Here is a 16,985-nt window from a genome sequence, read left to right as displayed (position 1 = left end):
TCAGAAGCTTTCTCTAGCCTTTATACTTTAATAAAACTTTATTACACATAAATCTCAATTTGAGAACACATTACAAACTTCTACTGACTTCCAATTAACTTTTCTGAAATAATTTGGAAAAATATCGTTTCATTATCCTTCTGGTAAGCTGTGGAATTTCTTCAAAAACATTGAATTTATCATTTCTCGCATTTCTTTTATATAGATGGGACTAAAAACGCCAAAGTTTCATTCTGGTCTCTTAAAAAATGTAAAGTCTTTTACACTAAATTACATTCTGCTCAACAAAATGAATTATATGCTCTTATTCAAGTTATTTGCCTACATCCTTACCCCATTAATTTAGTCTCTGATTCTATATATTCAGTTCTTGTATTAAAAAATATAAAAACCTCCACCATAAACTCCTAGTTCTATTAAAACAGACAATGGCCCTGCCTATATTTCTAGACACTTTAAACAATTTTTACAATCTTTTTCTATTAAACATATTACAGATATTCCTTATAATCCACAGACATAAGACATAGTCAAATGAACACATCACACACTAAAGTTATAAATAAAAAAATTTAAAAAGGGAGAATACACAGGTACACTATTGTCTTCCTTATCTAAAGCAGACTTTACTAGATTCCACATAAGATATTTTCTAAACTCATAATTATTGTTAATACAACTTTATTTGTTTTAAATTTTTTAAACCTACCACAGGGAAATATTTTAACAAGAGTAGAAAGACATTTCAAGGAATTGAAGGACACTTCTCTTCCTCTGCCCATTTGGTACCAAGATGGGTTCAATAAACAATAGAAATCTGGGAAATTAATCTTACAGGGATAGGGATATGCTTGTATTTCCCCAGATGGATCCAAAGGAATTTTTTCTCAGAAAATTCGACCCAAGGGGGCCACTGGCATTCAAAATGGAGACAAAACAACAAGAACCCCAGGAGGAAGAAACTCTAATACAGGCCATGGCGGCTCTAAAGATCTCCAGAAAGCACCGGCCTTGGCAACATCAACCCTATGATCTCCCCACTTGGGGACAAATAAAAACCTTTATTAATCAAGTTAAAAATCTGATTTCTCAACAGGGAATGCCTCAGAGTCCTGAAAACCTTATCGCTATGCTCTGTTGGCCTGCACAAACCCAGCTAGAGCCGGGTTATCTAGCTTACTTACCAAACCCCCCTTTATTACAGGTCATAAAATAGACAGACAGAAGACCGATTGCATCAACCAATGACTCTACCCATATGCCCCCTCCCTGGAACCCTCACACCCTGGGGAAGAGGGAATACTAATTAACATTTCTTTAGGCGATGAAGTCCTTCCATTGCCTGGGCCCAGGAAAATTACGCATAAACGTTGGCCGACAAACTTGGGCTTTCGTCCTGCCTCCAAAAGAAGACTTGCGGACATTGCTGCCCTTTTTCTGTCTGTGAACCATGTTTACTACTGAAACTTTAGGGAATGAATTAGGGAAAGAACAAAAAAAAATTATGTAAAAGGTTACTAACACTACGTTGAAACATTACCACGACAAAGGACTTCTTGGATGGCTTGACGGTGAAATGGCATCCCCTCCTTCTCCTCAAATCATCCTCGATAAACAAATTGGGCCTAAGCAATGGGACATATGAAAACTTGCTGCCAGCACCAAAGAACTTGAGATTTAGACCGGACATTTCACAGGGACCAGTCATGGTCACAGTAACTATTTCTTTCGCTATAATCAGTCGTACAGGCCTGTGTCCCACTTGCTTTTGTTATAGCCATAAGAAATTTATAATTTAATAAGACTTTACGTTCTGTAACTTGTATTAATTGCCAATTTTGTGTTACTCCTGATCATTTCAATCATATTACCTACAACTGGAAACAAATCAAATTTCATTTACATGATAATGCCTCTCTGAATATACAATTACTGCAAAAAAAAAAATCTTTAAAACATTTTCCTAAATGTCTGCCCTCTTCCACTAATTTGGAAACTTTAGCTGAACAAATTGTCTGGGCTAGACCCACAAGGATGGTTTCAAAGTATTACCCACAGCATCGGGTCTAGAACTGTAACTTTGGTGATTGTCTTGATAATTGTTTTTGTTGTTTATCGTAGCCTTTCTATAAGGTTGGTTCATACTAACCAAACTCATTTCGTCAGGACCTTTTTTTAACAAATATAATAAAATAGGGGGAATTGTCAGGAAGCATTTAACAAGAGGCTTCCTGTGTGCTGTTTTGGATCTGTCAGGAACCCTCTGGCCCTTATTAATCCCTGAATATTCAGGAATTAAGAGGAGAGGCACACCTTTCCCAGGGCTGAGGAATCCAGGCATTTCTCATTACAGTGATAAGTACCCTCTTCTTTTTTGTGAACCATACGGTAAAAGGTGATTGTTTGCAACTCTCTCTATGATAGGGATTGTCTTATGTTTTGTATATCTGGAATTTTAATCTTTATCTTTGCTGAGAATAACTACCTTGTAAGACAGCATATATGCCCACACCATGTTGATTAAAACACCATTGCTCCATCAGAGCTTGGGTCCCCGCATCTTTCTTTCTTTCTCTCTTTCCTTCTCTCTCTTTTTCAGGCTAATTCCTTGGAGTGCAGAGGCCCGCTGAGCTCACTTTCTTGCCTGGGCTTCTAAGACCCTCTCGAGAAGGCACACTGTGCCTTCATCCACTCGAGAGGGCACCTGGTGCCTACATGCAGCAGTATAAACTCTAAGAACAGGGCTTTATTGGCCTCCCACATAAACCAGGGGATATCAGTCTCTTTCTCCCTCTTACTTTTTTATCGTCGACTCCAGACCACCAGGTTCCGGTCCATTAAAGGACCAACACTCTGCCACTTAACTAGCCACCTGTCCTTTGGAATTTTCTTCCTCTTAGACGTCCATTTTCTCATCTACTGAATGGAAGTAACAATCCCCACCTAACAAAGTCAAAATACCTGGTACACTAGTAATCATTTGTGGATGCGTATACCGTAATGTCAAATGCATAAAATAAAAACAATAAACAACAATTACTGTAAGATGGTAATACTAGCACAACATAGATGCCAATGATCTATTTTACAAAAGGGACGGGAAGAATCATGCTGCAACTTTGCTTCTATGACTTTTGCCTTCACACTGTATCCTTCCCCACCCCCAGTACTGCAGTCTGTAAGAGATGACATAGATGACTTCTGAACTCTGACCTTCATGGAAGGTACAAGCCAGGTCTCAGGTTCTAAAGCAGCTATTGCTGGGGAAGTATAACAGATAATCACTCTCTGGGGCAGAACGTTCTCCTCCATTCACAAACTCAAGTTACATGTTACTTTCATTACTATTTTAATATATTCTTGAGTATATATTTTTTATTCAATATATTCAATAATCAATAATATATTCTTGAATATAAATATTTTCATTGAACACTTTATAATAAAGCACTGTGATGGATGATAAAGAGATGTTTAAAACAAAGTCCTTGTCCTTAGTGGATTTAAGATAAACTGAGTGATTAGTAAATAAATACCTTAAATGCAAGATAACACAGGTTAGATAAGTGCTATGTACAATGTACTACGAGGGGTTCTGAGAAAGAGAATTTATCTGGGATCTTGGTGGAAGAATTTAGTCCATGGCAGGCAGGGTATTTAATGTGCAAATCTTTTAACCACTGCTTTTAGAGCCTTATAAAATTCAAATCACAGTTCAAGTGTCACCAGGAAAAAAATTATCATGTATTTTTAAATACAATAAAATCTTAATACATAAAAATGAGGCAGAACCCACTGCTCTGAAAGCTAGATCACCTGAAAGATGTCCAGTTTACCCAGTACAAAAAAATGGAAACTTACAAAAAATGGAAACTGTAAAATGAAGTTTCACAGCTTTTCCATTGGAAGGTAACCTTGAGAGATGTACACAGACCTAGAATTACTTGACTGTCAGACACATTACGCTGACAGCAGATTATAGCTTAAATGGCAACTCCAAAGTTCAAAGAGGCTTTGTATGTTTTCTATGGAAAGTGTGCAAGGTTAAGGTCTAAACCAATGCATTTTTCACTTCTATTTGCTTGTGTCAAAATCCACTGACTGTTTTGGTGGCAGGTTACACAGAGCAGAGATGAATAACTTGGAAAACAATGTGCTAAGACTTTTAAGACACTGGTTAGTATCTCCAGGCAAACTGATGGAGAAAAAAAAAATGTTGTTAGGATTTACAAAGCACTCTTAGTAAAATGATTAAGCCTGAAACAACACATTATGTATTCTTATAGCTGTTATGATCTCAAAACATTGTTGTTTTTAAGTATATGTGGAAATATGTAGCCCATATAACTACTCAGAAAGTCCTCTGTTACGCCCTGTACATTAAAAATACCTTCAAAGAGGATAAGTAGAGTGGGTTTTTTTGTTTGTTTTTTAATGTTTACTTATTTATTTGGCTGTGCTGGGTCTTAATGGTGGCATGTGGGATCTAGTTCCCCAACGAGGTATTGAACCCAGGTCCCCTGCACAGAGAGCAGAGTCTTAGCCACTGGACCAGCAGGGAAGTCCCCAGTAGAGTTATTAACTACAGTAAAGCTGAGCTGTTTAGCATATAAAATCCCTACTCTGTTCAGGTGCCCCAAATTCCTTTTGAAAAAGGGATCATTTTAAATATATATCAAGGAGAAAGGAAGTGAGAAGGTGTGTTTGCTAGAAAACTTCATGCCTGAGATAAGATTTGCTTGTTTTGCAGTGAATTTTGAGTGTGAGGTGTGGAGAGACAGAGTAGAAAGAAAGTCTATGGAAGATGCATCCACAGCTCCAGCCTAAACCACACGCTTAAGTATTTTGGGTCAAACTGTCACCCCAGGAGAGATTCAAGATTACCACACTGTCCTCAGGCTCACACAACAGTGTGGAAGGGTGGCTACCATTAACAGATAGAGCCATGGATATTTAGGGGTAGGTGGGCCCGGGGAAGGTAGAAATAAAGATGAAAAAGGTAGAGTTCCTGTCCTCTGCATGCATGCTAGGTCGCTTCAGTTGTGTCCGACTCTTTGTGACCCTATGGACTGTAGCCCGCCAGGCTCCTCTGTCCACGGAATTCTCCAGGCAAGAATGGAGACATGGAGTGGGTAGCCACGTCCTCCTCCAGGGGACCTTCCTGACCCAGGGATTGAACTCACGTCTCCTGAGGCTCCTGCACTGCAGGAGGATTCTCCACCACTGAGCCATCCAGGCCCTTAGGGCACAGGAAGAATGCTCTCTGCCTTTCCATTTCAACCTTGAAGTTACATCCTAGGACTCCTCTGTTTCTGCTATACTCTCTTCTCCAGTTGCTGCATCTACGAGGTCTGTGTCCTTCCTGTCAGGGAGCCTCTACGCTGTGCCACTGTCACCGCCTCTGTCACCGCCGCTGCCACCTGCCCCAGCGCTACCCTTCTCTTCACTTTCCTTCCTCCCTGATTTAGGTTGGCCTTTCATGTGAAAATACTTTCTCTCTCTCCCTCTTTTTCCTCGCTTCCTTCCTCTCTCCCTCCTTCCTTCTTCCTTTATGTCAATGAGATGGAGCATGTTTTCTTCTGTATGAGAGAATACTTTGTTAGGTTCCTGGTTCTTTTCAACTTTATTTGTTAATGAGAAGATGCTTGGATGGGTATCAGACACCTGGATTCAGCCCTGGCTTTGTTTAATCAGCCTGTAACACTGGGCAAGTCGCAGGGAGTCAGTTTGTATCTATGAACTGTATAAATGATCTACTTAGGTTTCTTCTGGTTTTAACATTTCAAAATGTTGACACTGCCTGAATGTGTTGTAAAACTTAATAGATAAATGAATTTGTTGTTGACAGAACATTTGCAGGGGGAAAGAGGCCACACATATACATTTATTCCCTGACGTCTGTCTTTTAGTAAAAGAATTCTTACTCACCAACTGCTCATATGAGTGTACATATTTATGAAAATGTTGCCCATGTGGAAAGAAACCATTGAGAAGTTATCCATTCTAAGAGAGAATGAAAACCTTACAGGTTGAAAATCTGTGATTTTGGGTGCTATCAGTACTCAGGGTGAATTAAGTACATTTATTACAGTGAAAAAAGAAAATTTGCCACTTTTTATGCTGAACTAATTTCAAACTAACAGAAAAGTGGCAAGAACGGTACAAAGAACTTCTATGTATCCTTTACCTCAGTTCCTCAATTTCTAGCCTTTTACTGCATTTGTTTTATCATTTGCTCTCTTTCTATATATACATATTATTTTTAGCAATAATGTACTAAAATACTGAAATAACTTTTTAAAAAACTAAAAATGAAGAAAGCAAAGTGGCAAATATGCACGCTGTAAAAAATCTAAATAAAATTTATGATTGGAAATATATTTCTTTCAGTATTTTCTATTCAAAGATTATATCAATAGTCCTGCTCATTTTTACATTAATGTTTATAGCAAGCCAAAGGGAATATTGATCATCATTAATTTGAGATGACATAGGTCTTTAATTCAGAATCTGACAAGTAACCTAATGAGGCAGTATTTTGGATAATTCCTAATAAAATATATAGATTACATTTTACATATATTTCCCTGGTAGGTCGAACAGTAAAGAATCTGCCTGCAATGCAGGAGACCAGGGTTTGATCTGTGGGTCAAAAGATCCCTTAGAGAAGGGAATGGCATACCACTCCAGTATTCCTGCCTGGAAAATTCCACGGACAGAGGAGCCAGGCTACAGTGAATGGGGTTGCAAAGAGTCAGACACAACTGAGAGACTAACACACACACAATGAATTTGGTAGAAAGGAGATTTAAATGATGTTCCATAGAATGACTCCTTTTTTTCTGAAAAAAGAGCTATACAACATATTTTGAAATGGAAAGTTTCATCTAGTCACTTTTTGTATATGGTACCTATCCTTGCAAAGTGTTTAAAAGCCTTAAAGGATTTAACAAATTTATATTCCACTGACAGGCACTGGTTTAGGATAAGGAGACATTTCGTTTAGGAGTTCAGACACGTCGCTTCCTATACACCAGGATCTCGTTCACCTTAAACTGTTTCTCCTTTACGGTCCTGTTTCAGTCTTCTCCTAAAAATGTTTTCCAGTTTCTCAATACTGTGCTCTACCCTCACATGTAGAAAGCTATAGTAGCTGTATACAGATCTATGCTTCTAATTGTATATCTCATTCAACTTTATTTTTAATCATAATTAAAATATTTCTTAAATATTATCAAATTATCAAAACAAGTACCACAGATACCCACATCACATTCAGGGTATTCACCCATTTCCTTGATGGAAGAGAAACAGTGTGCATCGTGCGTGTCGAGTGAGGGGTGGGAAGGACCAGGAGTCCAGGAAGCAGCCTGCGAGAGCCAGAGGAAAAAGGTAGCTTGCTCACAGCCTGGAGAGACTTCAGGGATGCGCAATGTGCATCCACTCACTTCAGTACCAGCTTCCATACTTAGGGCTTCCCTAGTGGCTCAGACGGCAAAGAATCTGCCTGCAATGCAGGACACCTGGGTTCGATCCCTCAGTCGGGAAGATCCCCTGGAGAAGGGAATAGCAACCCACTCCAGCTTTCTTGCCTGGACAGAGGAGCCTTGTGGGCTACAGTCCATGGGGTCACAAAGAGTTGAACACGACTGAGTGACTAGTGTGTGTGTATGTGTGTGTGTGTATGTGCATGTGTGTTCCACACTCAGTAGGTGAGAAGTTTAAGGAACATCTGATGTGATCTCAAACAGTAGCCAAAAATTTGGCCAACCATTTATAAAGGAAGATTTATTGTATACCAAGGGTTTCTTCCATGTTCAGGCTGTCAATGCTGATGAGGAAAATGCCTATAAAATGGCCTTTATCCCTTGGACAGTGCACAGAACACAAATACCACTACCGCTGTACACACGTGGTACAACAGGGGGGAAAGCTGGATATAAAATAAAATTCACACTTTGCAAGCAAAGCAATCTGAAACATATAAGGGGTTTATTTTTTATCAGACAATTGATTCTTTTTACTTTATGATGCTAAAAAAAGTGGCAAGTGTAGATACTATATAATTGAATGAATTTTTGTTCTTTGCAATTGCCATAAATTATGTGTTGGAGCCCACGTCCAAATCCTCAAAAGCTTTAAACTTTAGAATATGAACAGCTGGAGATAAAATTCATACTCATCACATTCTGAGATAAGTTACTGCAGTTATTGCTTCCATTATGTGCTGTAAATAGTTTCCTGCTTATAAAATGACTTCTGACTTTTAATTTTAAACCCACGGGTGCATATATGAATCACATACGTATATTATATATATAATCCTACCCTTTAGAGAAACAACTATTAATAGCTCACTTTAAAAACCAACTCTAGTTTGGTTAATAGTCAGAAAAATGTGCAATGGATCAGAAAGCTTATCCCCATCAATAGGCATATGAGGAAGTAGAGTGGATCTTCAGGATTCTAGAACAACGCTTTGGAGTATCACATAAGAATTCTGAGTCTAAAGAACAAAGGCATTTATTCCAATCCAAACTCATGCCCATGGGGGACTAATCCATGGTTGATACTCATTCTCTTTCATTTGAATTGTAAACTTCTAGGAAACAGACTTCATTTCTTTTTGTCTATACCACAATGATTACACCACAGTGCACGATTAAAAAGACAAAACCCATCACTACAGCACCAGTCTAACTCTGACTTGAAAAGAACTTCAAGCTTTCTATCACTTTGCCTACTGTTGAGCTCCCTTCCACATGGAAGAAAATTAGAAAATAAGCAAAAACAAACCCCCAAGAAGCAAAACCTTGGCTACAAATTACCATGGAGACTCAGTATGAGGGCTATTACGAAAAGTTGCCTCCCTTAGTAGAAATGCTCTCTTTATCTGTGGTAGCTAATACATACAGCTACATAAGCATTTCTCAGTTATAAATTTTGCCTTCACAGGGAAGTGACAGAATGAAAGGGGAAAAAAAACAAATCAGATGCACCCACATGTTAAAATCAACAGAATCTCTGACTACTCCTGGGTCCACCAGATCACAGATTCACTGACCTGGTCACTCAGCTGCCAATGTTTGGTCCATAAGATCATGGGATTCTCGGTCCTTACCCCATGAAGGCACTTGAAAGGATTGGGAATGGACTTAACTCCTCAAAGTGTTTTGCATAATCCTGGATCTTAGTCGCATTTTTAATTTGTTGGAGCAATTTTGAGTTGATTTTGTCTTGAAAGCCTTTCAAGGATATTTTTTAAGAAGTCATATAGAGGAGTTTCATTTGTAGCAAGCCCAAACACAAAAGAATTAAAAGCATTAGGATGATAAATGAAATTCAAGGCTATCAGTCAGAGTGAACCATAAACTAATATTCTATTAAAAGTGAAAAGCAAATAATTGTTGAAGGACATGTACATTGGGTTGAAGGCTAGTTTCAATAACACCAGGTTCTAAGCTTAATCCCTCAAAGAGAAGAATAACAGAAGCCTACCAACACACATTATTAATTAATTAAACAGACAGGAAATGCATGAAGACGTACCAGATCCCATGAAGCAGGTAATCCAAATAGATTCCTATCGAAAAGTCCAATCACCAGCCCCCATCCCCCACCCCCTGCCGCAAGTTTACTTATTTCAATTTCTGGTTAGCATTGATGCTGTGAACACTGTGAATCATTAAAGCAAGATGATATTGATTTAATAAATATTCATTGAGCATTTGCTTTATGTCAGGCTCTGAAGATATAAAAAGAATTAATATATAATTGTTCAAGGAGCTTTCAGCCTAGGGAAAGAGAGCAAAAACAAAAACCAAATATTGTGCTGTCAAAAGTCACAGGTTTTTACTGGAGCATAAAGGAGGAAGGAACAAGAAAAGTCCCACTGGGGACTTCCTTGGAAGTCCAGTGGCTAAGACTCCACACTCCCAGTGCAGGGGGCCTGGGTTCTACCTTTAGTCAGGGAACTAGGTCCCACATGTTGCAACTGAGAGTTTGCATATCACAACTAAAGTTCTTAAATGCCGCAACTAAAATAGAAGATTCTGCTGCAACTGAGACTTGGCTTGGTCAAATAAATATTCAAAAAAAGAATATGTCTCACTGGTTTTTTTTAATTTCATGAATAAGAAATGAAATGTAACATAACATTTCTGACTTGAGTAAGCTGGTAGTTAGAGATGCCATTCTCTGAGAAAGAATATAAGTGGGAGGGAAAAACGAATTCAATTCTGGATCAAGTTCTGGAAGTTGTCCTTACAGGAGGAGGATCAGAGAGGCATGGGGTTACAGATGGGGACTGCAGCATCTCTAGCACACAGGGAGTAGTTGAAGTATTGGAAATAGATTCTTTCCTAGAGAATATGAGAAGATATCAAGAATAGAACTCTTTGGGAGCTAGCATTGAGAATAGTAATTCTCAACCTTAGCTGTACTCAGTTGGACTAGACTGGGAACCTTTAAAAAATTAGTGATAGCTCAGTCTCATCCCGAGACTTCTGACTTAAATAGACTGGGACAGGATCTGGCCACTGGAATTTTACCCAAGTGATTCTAATATGCAGCCAGGGTTAAGAACCACTGATGCATGGGTTGGTACAGAAGAATAAGAAAAGGAAAGCATCAAAGAGGAAGAGAAACAGAAAGCGTGTTAGGGATGCCCAACACGGGGTTTTCCTGAAACAGGAATCTGTCAGCAGGGTTGAAAATATAGAAAGACCAATAATGTGGAGACAAAAATGTTTCTGATTTTAGTGACTGATGAGATTAAGTAGGGTCATTCCTACACAATAATCAGATGCTATGGACTCAATGTACCCAGGTGGGGAAGAAATCCATGTATTACAGTGAATGTTGAATACTCTTTCATGGACCTTGATTGTGAAGGGAAGAGAGAGGGCCATGGCTACAGACATAAGCAGGCTGAAGAAGGGTTTTGTTTTTAAAGACCTCGAAAGATTTCATTGTATAACTAAGCTAAAGGATGGCACTAATGGAGAGACATGGAGAAGCGGTGAAAGGGAGAGGGTGAGAGAAACAAGAATCTGGGATGGATGGGAGCAGTGCAAATACAGATCAAATCCTTAAATTCTTGCCCCTTTTATTAAAAAAAAAAAAAAAACTTTTTATTTTGTATTGTGTTAGAGCCGATTAACAACATTAGAACAGTTTCAGGTAAACAGTGGTGAAACTCAGCCCCAAGAAATGTCATGATCTAAACATTTTTTGTGCAACCATTGTTTTCAAAACGTGATTTCAAAGTAAATTTGCTATAAAGCTAAGTATTTTGAATAAAAAAAAAAAATCTATGTACCTCTAGTTTATTTCAAATTTAAACAAAAACTTCAATTTTAAGTTGAACACACAACCATATAACAGTAAACACACAACAAAATAATATTAGCTAAAGGAAAAATGACATGCTAAATGACATAAAATATGACTATTTCTTTTAGGCTTGATAAACTAAATAATTTTAATACTACATTTTTGCCAAATGCAGTTCAAGTAACACTCTGATTTTTGAAGCTGAATCATAAATTACTTATTGTACTCTGACAAAATTACCATCTCATGGCGTTTACATCAAATTCATTATCTTGTGTTCTGTTGCTTAGCAACCGGAATTTTGAAGTTTAATGCATTTTAGGTGGGTATTTAAACTCCAAACAGAATTTCAGCTTTGCAGTCTACAGAAAGAAATACCTAGACACATCTGCTTACTTAAATTTCCAAATATCCTTTGTTTGCAAGGGCTCAGATATGCTACGTTTTGGAGAAGAGTCCAGCGATTTTTGGTGGAGCACATTCAACATCACGTATCAAGACATACTATATGCATACCAGCCTTTTTAGCTTGTTTTTATTTTAACTAGGAGCATGGAGCAAAGGAAATCTTTTTGTAGTCTTTATTAAATGTTTCAGGCTTTAAATCTATGATTTAGATCCCACTACATAGTACAATTCTCCATAGAACACACACACTGCATGCATGTATACTATATATAACAAAGCATCTCAACTCACCTGTTCCCAGGCGAACACGTGTTGGTTGAAATAAAACTGAATTTGTTCATTTGCAATGTTAATGCACAGCTGCTCAAAGGAATTTTTTTTGAAATTTTCAAAGCCAAATATATCCAGAATGCCAATGCTTAGTTCATCACCATTGCCACTGGAAAATTAAAGAAGTATTATTTTGAGCTTTTATTTACTTTCTTAGGAGGTAATTGAAAGCAGGGTATCTCTGAGTCACTTTTGTGATTTAGCTAAGAAACTATATATTATTAGAATACAGAGTGAAAATTTTCTTAATTGAAAAAGTTTCCCTCCATAGAACATAAAGTAGATAGCATTCATTTTAAGATGTAGACAGTACAATATTTTCCCTGTACTTCAGAAACTATTTCCATACTATCTTGAATACTTAAACAAAATAACCGTTTTGTCCTATGGGTTTATAAACAAAAAAATCACAGCCCCGTGTGAGTCATGAATCACAGGGAAAACCTACCAAGCACTCAGAATACAGCATGAATATGTTCAATAAAAGCCATACCAGAAAAGCAAAAGCTCTTTGAAAGAGCATTTTGTCTCTCATTTTAGGACAATTAAAATGTCCTGCTAAAAATATTTTACTTAAAGAACAGTTATTTTTTAATTATTCACTTGTCATTTTTAATACAGAACACACAGTAACCTGGAGAAAGTTATAAATATATATTAATTTATTTTATAATGCAATACTTTAAAATACAATTAAATTCTATTTTACAATTCAATATTCCAGATGCGTTCTTTCCCCTGCTTCTTCACAAAGGTTATCTCTGTTCATTGATTTTGAGGGACAGATAGTCAAGAATGTTATTCCTCCATGTTCTTAAGTCCCTTGAACAGTTTGAATGATATGGTGTGGTGTGTATTGTAATGGAAAAATAACAATGAACTGCAGGCCTGAAATGTGTATAAAATGGTCTTTTATGCATAGTAAGCAGGTGCGAATGAGACGATCTTAAGGTAGAAATCCATCTTGTTCTTCACATACCAATTTCTAAAGATTGTATGATTTACAGAATAAAGCTGTGGATGTAAATGTAAAGATGTATCTCTGCATAATCCCTGGTGTATAGACAGGCCATAGACTTACCTTATATTTTACCTCATTATGGTCACATAATACTACTGCTTGTACCTTGCCATTTACCAGTATATCTAGAGCATTTCTGAACCAAATTTCATTGGAGGTCATATGTACCCTTGCTGGGTTAAAATATGAATAGAAAGTTTTCCAGGACTTTCCTGGTAGTCTACTGGTTAAGACTCTGCACTTGCAGTGCAGGGGTGCTCAGCTTCAGTCTCTGGCTGGGGAACAAAGATCCCACATGCCATGCAGTGCAGCCAAAAAATAAATAAATAAGATAATATAATCAATAAAAAAGAAAAGAAAGCTTTCTTTTGCCTTGAAGATTTAATTCAACCCCTCAACACAAAGAACTGCTGAATAGACATTCTCTGCAAGTATAAAATGGTATATAGACTTCACAGTACACCTTCTAATTAAAAGAACATGTAAAATGATAGTAAGAAGTCACACTAAAAAAATCACTTTCTATTATGTTTATTCACATTGCTGTAGTTTTTGTTCCAGCGGTTCTGAAAGTTTTACAGCCACACGGTGCAGTGAAGTGGTATCATTAGGAAATAGAGCAGATCTACTAGAAACATAACTTTAGTAATTAAATGATACTAGTTAGAAACATCTTCAAAGGAACTCATACAAAAATCAGTAAATTAGAAAGCAGATCTACATCACTTGACATTTAGGGAGCATGTTCTATAAAGATTTTTACCTGGGTGATGCCTCATGCTTCAGTAAGCTATTAATGCGGTTGACTATCCAACTAAACAAGCGTCCATATAAAGTTTTAGCCATTGCGTCTCTGACGTCAGTAGCCTTCTCTACAGTGTTGGGTCGTATGATGGTTTCTCCTCTAGTGACCACACAGTGGGAGGTGAGAGCTTCTTGCAGCTCATCTGCTTGAATGCAAAGCAAAGAAGCAGCTAAAAATAAATAAATAAATAAACAGAGGTGCTGTTAGAAGGCTTTATGACAATGAAGTCAGTCCCCAGAGAATGCAAATGTCTTAATTCACCTTCTTTAAATGACACGAAATAAGCATGTGAGTGTTTTATAATATAAAAAGAAGCTCCTATTCAATGAGTTCTATGTCTCTTCTTGATTATCTTTCTCCACTTATCCTGACTGGTTGGGTGCAGGCTGTTGTATAACATAGCACGACCCAAACCAAACTGTCTGACAGGGCAACCCACGGCACAAAGCCAGTGGCTGTTTAGGTTATGCCAAACATAATTTCACTAAGCTATGTTAAATAATTTAAAAACATAAGGAAAACTTCCGTATCATTTGAATGTGATTATACAGACACATTTTCAAAATACAGAAATTAATTGTAAGGTTACCTAGACTTAAGGGATATATGCAAACAAATGTCTTTTAAGTAACATTTACAATATAGAAACAAAGGAGCATTAAATATCTTAACATTCATACATTTTTATCATACTACTTATCAGTTACATATGTCAATGACTAAAGTTTCTTAAAACTTGCTGCCTGAATATTTAATACTTAATGATAATTAAATCAGAGAACTTTTAAGTGAATAATACTTAAACTCAGTGAACAAAACTCATTTTTAATATAATAAACATCCTTAACCAAACTATTACATGACAGACAGGCTAATCTCTCCAATCAGTTGTTCTCCTTTTAAAATATTTTGAACATTTTAAATTTACTTTTAGCACTTGGGAAAAGATATTTCTTGACTATGTGGCTAAAATTGTTGAGCCTTATTTAAACAAAATATTTTTTTAACATTGTATAAGTAGCACTGGTTCAATGCAGAAATCCTTACCTTCAAAGAAAACATTCTGTGTTTCTTTCCTTTTGGGCATGTTTATTGCCACTATTCTGTATATACATTTTAATATCTTAAGCATTTCCAATTTTGTTGAATAGTATTTGCTGGCATCATTTTACTTTGCTGCATAATATTCTGACATATATCTTAATGTATCAATTTTTAAGTTGTTGGATGCTCAGGTTGCTTCCATATGGTCACAGTTGTAAAGAATGTGAGGATAAATATTTTGGGCATGAATCTGTGCTCCTGTCCTGTATTATTTTCTTAGTATAAATTGCCTAAATTTAGCAGTTGGTTCAGAGTATATATATATATATCAACATATAAATAGTGTTGAGATACACTATTGTTCTTCAAAAACTCTGAACCAACTATACTCCCATCAGTTAAATGAAAGATAAATAATTTCAATACAAGCTCACAGACTCCAGAGATTATTATTTTTAAAAATAATGGTTTCTTCTTTCAATTTGTGTTTGGTTCCTAGAAAAGCTGAATACTTTCTTCTTTTCATATTTTTATTAGTGACTTGTTCTTATTTTGTAAACTGCCTCTTTTTTCATTGATATATTCATCTCTTCCTAACCAAGTTATAAGTTTAAAGAGAATAATGTTTTGATATATACATTGCAAGTATTTTTCCTCCTTTTTCATCTGCATTGTAATTTATTTTCCTGCTTTTAGGGTGAACTTTTAACTTTTATGTAGTCAAATATCTACTTAAAACTTACGTGTGATCTTCTCACATAAAGTCCTGCAAGTCTTTTCTCATCTCAGGATTATATAAATGCATTTTGTCCTGTGCACTTATATATTTACTTATTTGCATTTATATGGATACACATTTGGAATTCACTTTGGTATGTGGTGTATGAGAAGGATTTAAACCCCTGGTCTTTGAAATGGTTAGCCAGTTGCCTGTCCCTACAACACTGATCCCCTCGTGATTTGTAATGCCTTTTCTGGTAATTCTACTTAGCTCTGTTTCTGATTAACGTCTCCTACTTTGACTGGTACGTCTATTTCTATTCCCCCACTATTCATTCATTTGACATGTTTATCTATTGAGCATCTACTGCATGCCACGCATTTTACCTGGGGATACACTGCTAAGTAGAACACATTGTAAGGCGAAGTTCTCATCTTGATGGTCTTCATCCAGAGGAAATGAGAAGCTAACCAAGAAGTAACAAGTGGGAAGATAGTGGGGGTGGGGCGGCGGGTAGGAGAGGGGCAGGGAGCGGGAGAGGGAGACTGAGAGTTCCCATGAATACATGTGGTAAGTGATTCCTGAATGAACTCTGAAGAACAGCCTGGAAAAGTTCAAGAATTAAGGTGGAATGAACCACTGGGTGGTCATTCAGATCAGGTGAGAGGTGATATGTCTTGGATGAGAATAATGATGATGGAGATAAAAAGAAGAGGCCATATTTGGGAGAGAGTAACAGGAAAGAACAAAATTGGTGCCTGATTGAAACTATGCACCTGTAAAACCATCCAGAGTCACAGCCTTCATTTGAAGATAATTCCTTATATCTTTAACTATAAATCATTTTCATGTAAATTAGTAAAATTTCTGTTTCTCATTAGTGGTTGTTTCAGAAAGTGGTTTAATTAATTTTAACTATATTAATATTAACCTTTTGTGACCCATATAACTGTCTCTTGCTATACAAAAATAGGTTGTCAATCATCAAAATCATTGTTCAGTTTAGTGGTGATTCACGTACTTTTATCTATCATAGCTTTATTGCAGCTCATTCTATTGGTGCTGATAAGTCATCTAAATATGATCAGACAGTGAGGTTTGAATTTTATCATGGTACTTTCTGGCTATTCCTTCCACTTCTGATAACCTAATATTGTATGGGCCAATTAAGTTTTCTTTATGTAGGAAAAGCCAGAATAGGTTACATCATTACATGACAACCTCAGACACATCTGCTGTATTACCCAGCTGGTTCCAGACACTTAGTAGGATGAAGATGATAGAGATCTGTGGACAGGTTCAGACCAGGTGGTTTGGCATTC

General features: G+C 36.8%; 1 protein-coding gene across 1 annotated transcript in view; it reads right to left on the bottom strand.

The window, feature by feature from the left end:
* MYO3A (myosin IIIA) overlaps positions 1–16,985 on the bottom strand; it is a 167,248-nt gene that overhangs the window by 59,476 nt on the left and 90,787 nt on the right. Inside the window, exons 17-18 of the mRNA XM_065919145.1 lie at positions 13,857–14,067; positions 12,034–12,181 (exon numbers count right to left, since the gene is read on the bottom strand). Coding sequence (XP_065775217.1) covers positions 12,034–12,181; positions 13,857–14,067 — 359 coding nt within the window. The remainder of the gene's footprint in view (positions 1–12,033; positions 12,182–13,856; positions 14,068–16,985) is intronic.

The sequence above is a fragment of the Muntiacus reevesi genome, chromosome 2, assembly GCF_963930625.1.
Source record: "Muntiacus reevesi chromosome 2, mMunRee1.1, whole genome shotgun sequence".
Taxonomy (NCBI): domain Eukaryota; kingdom Metazoa; phylum Chordata; class Mammalia; order Artiodactyla; family Cervidae; genus Muntiacus; species Muntiacus reevesi.
The sequence above is the reverse complement of the archived record's forward strand: the minus strand, read 5'-3'. Positions and strand labels throughout refer to the sequence as shown.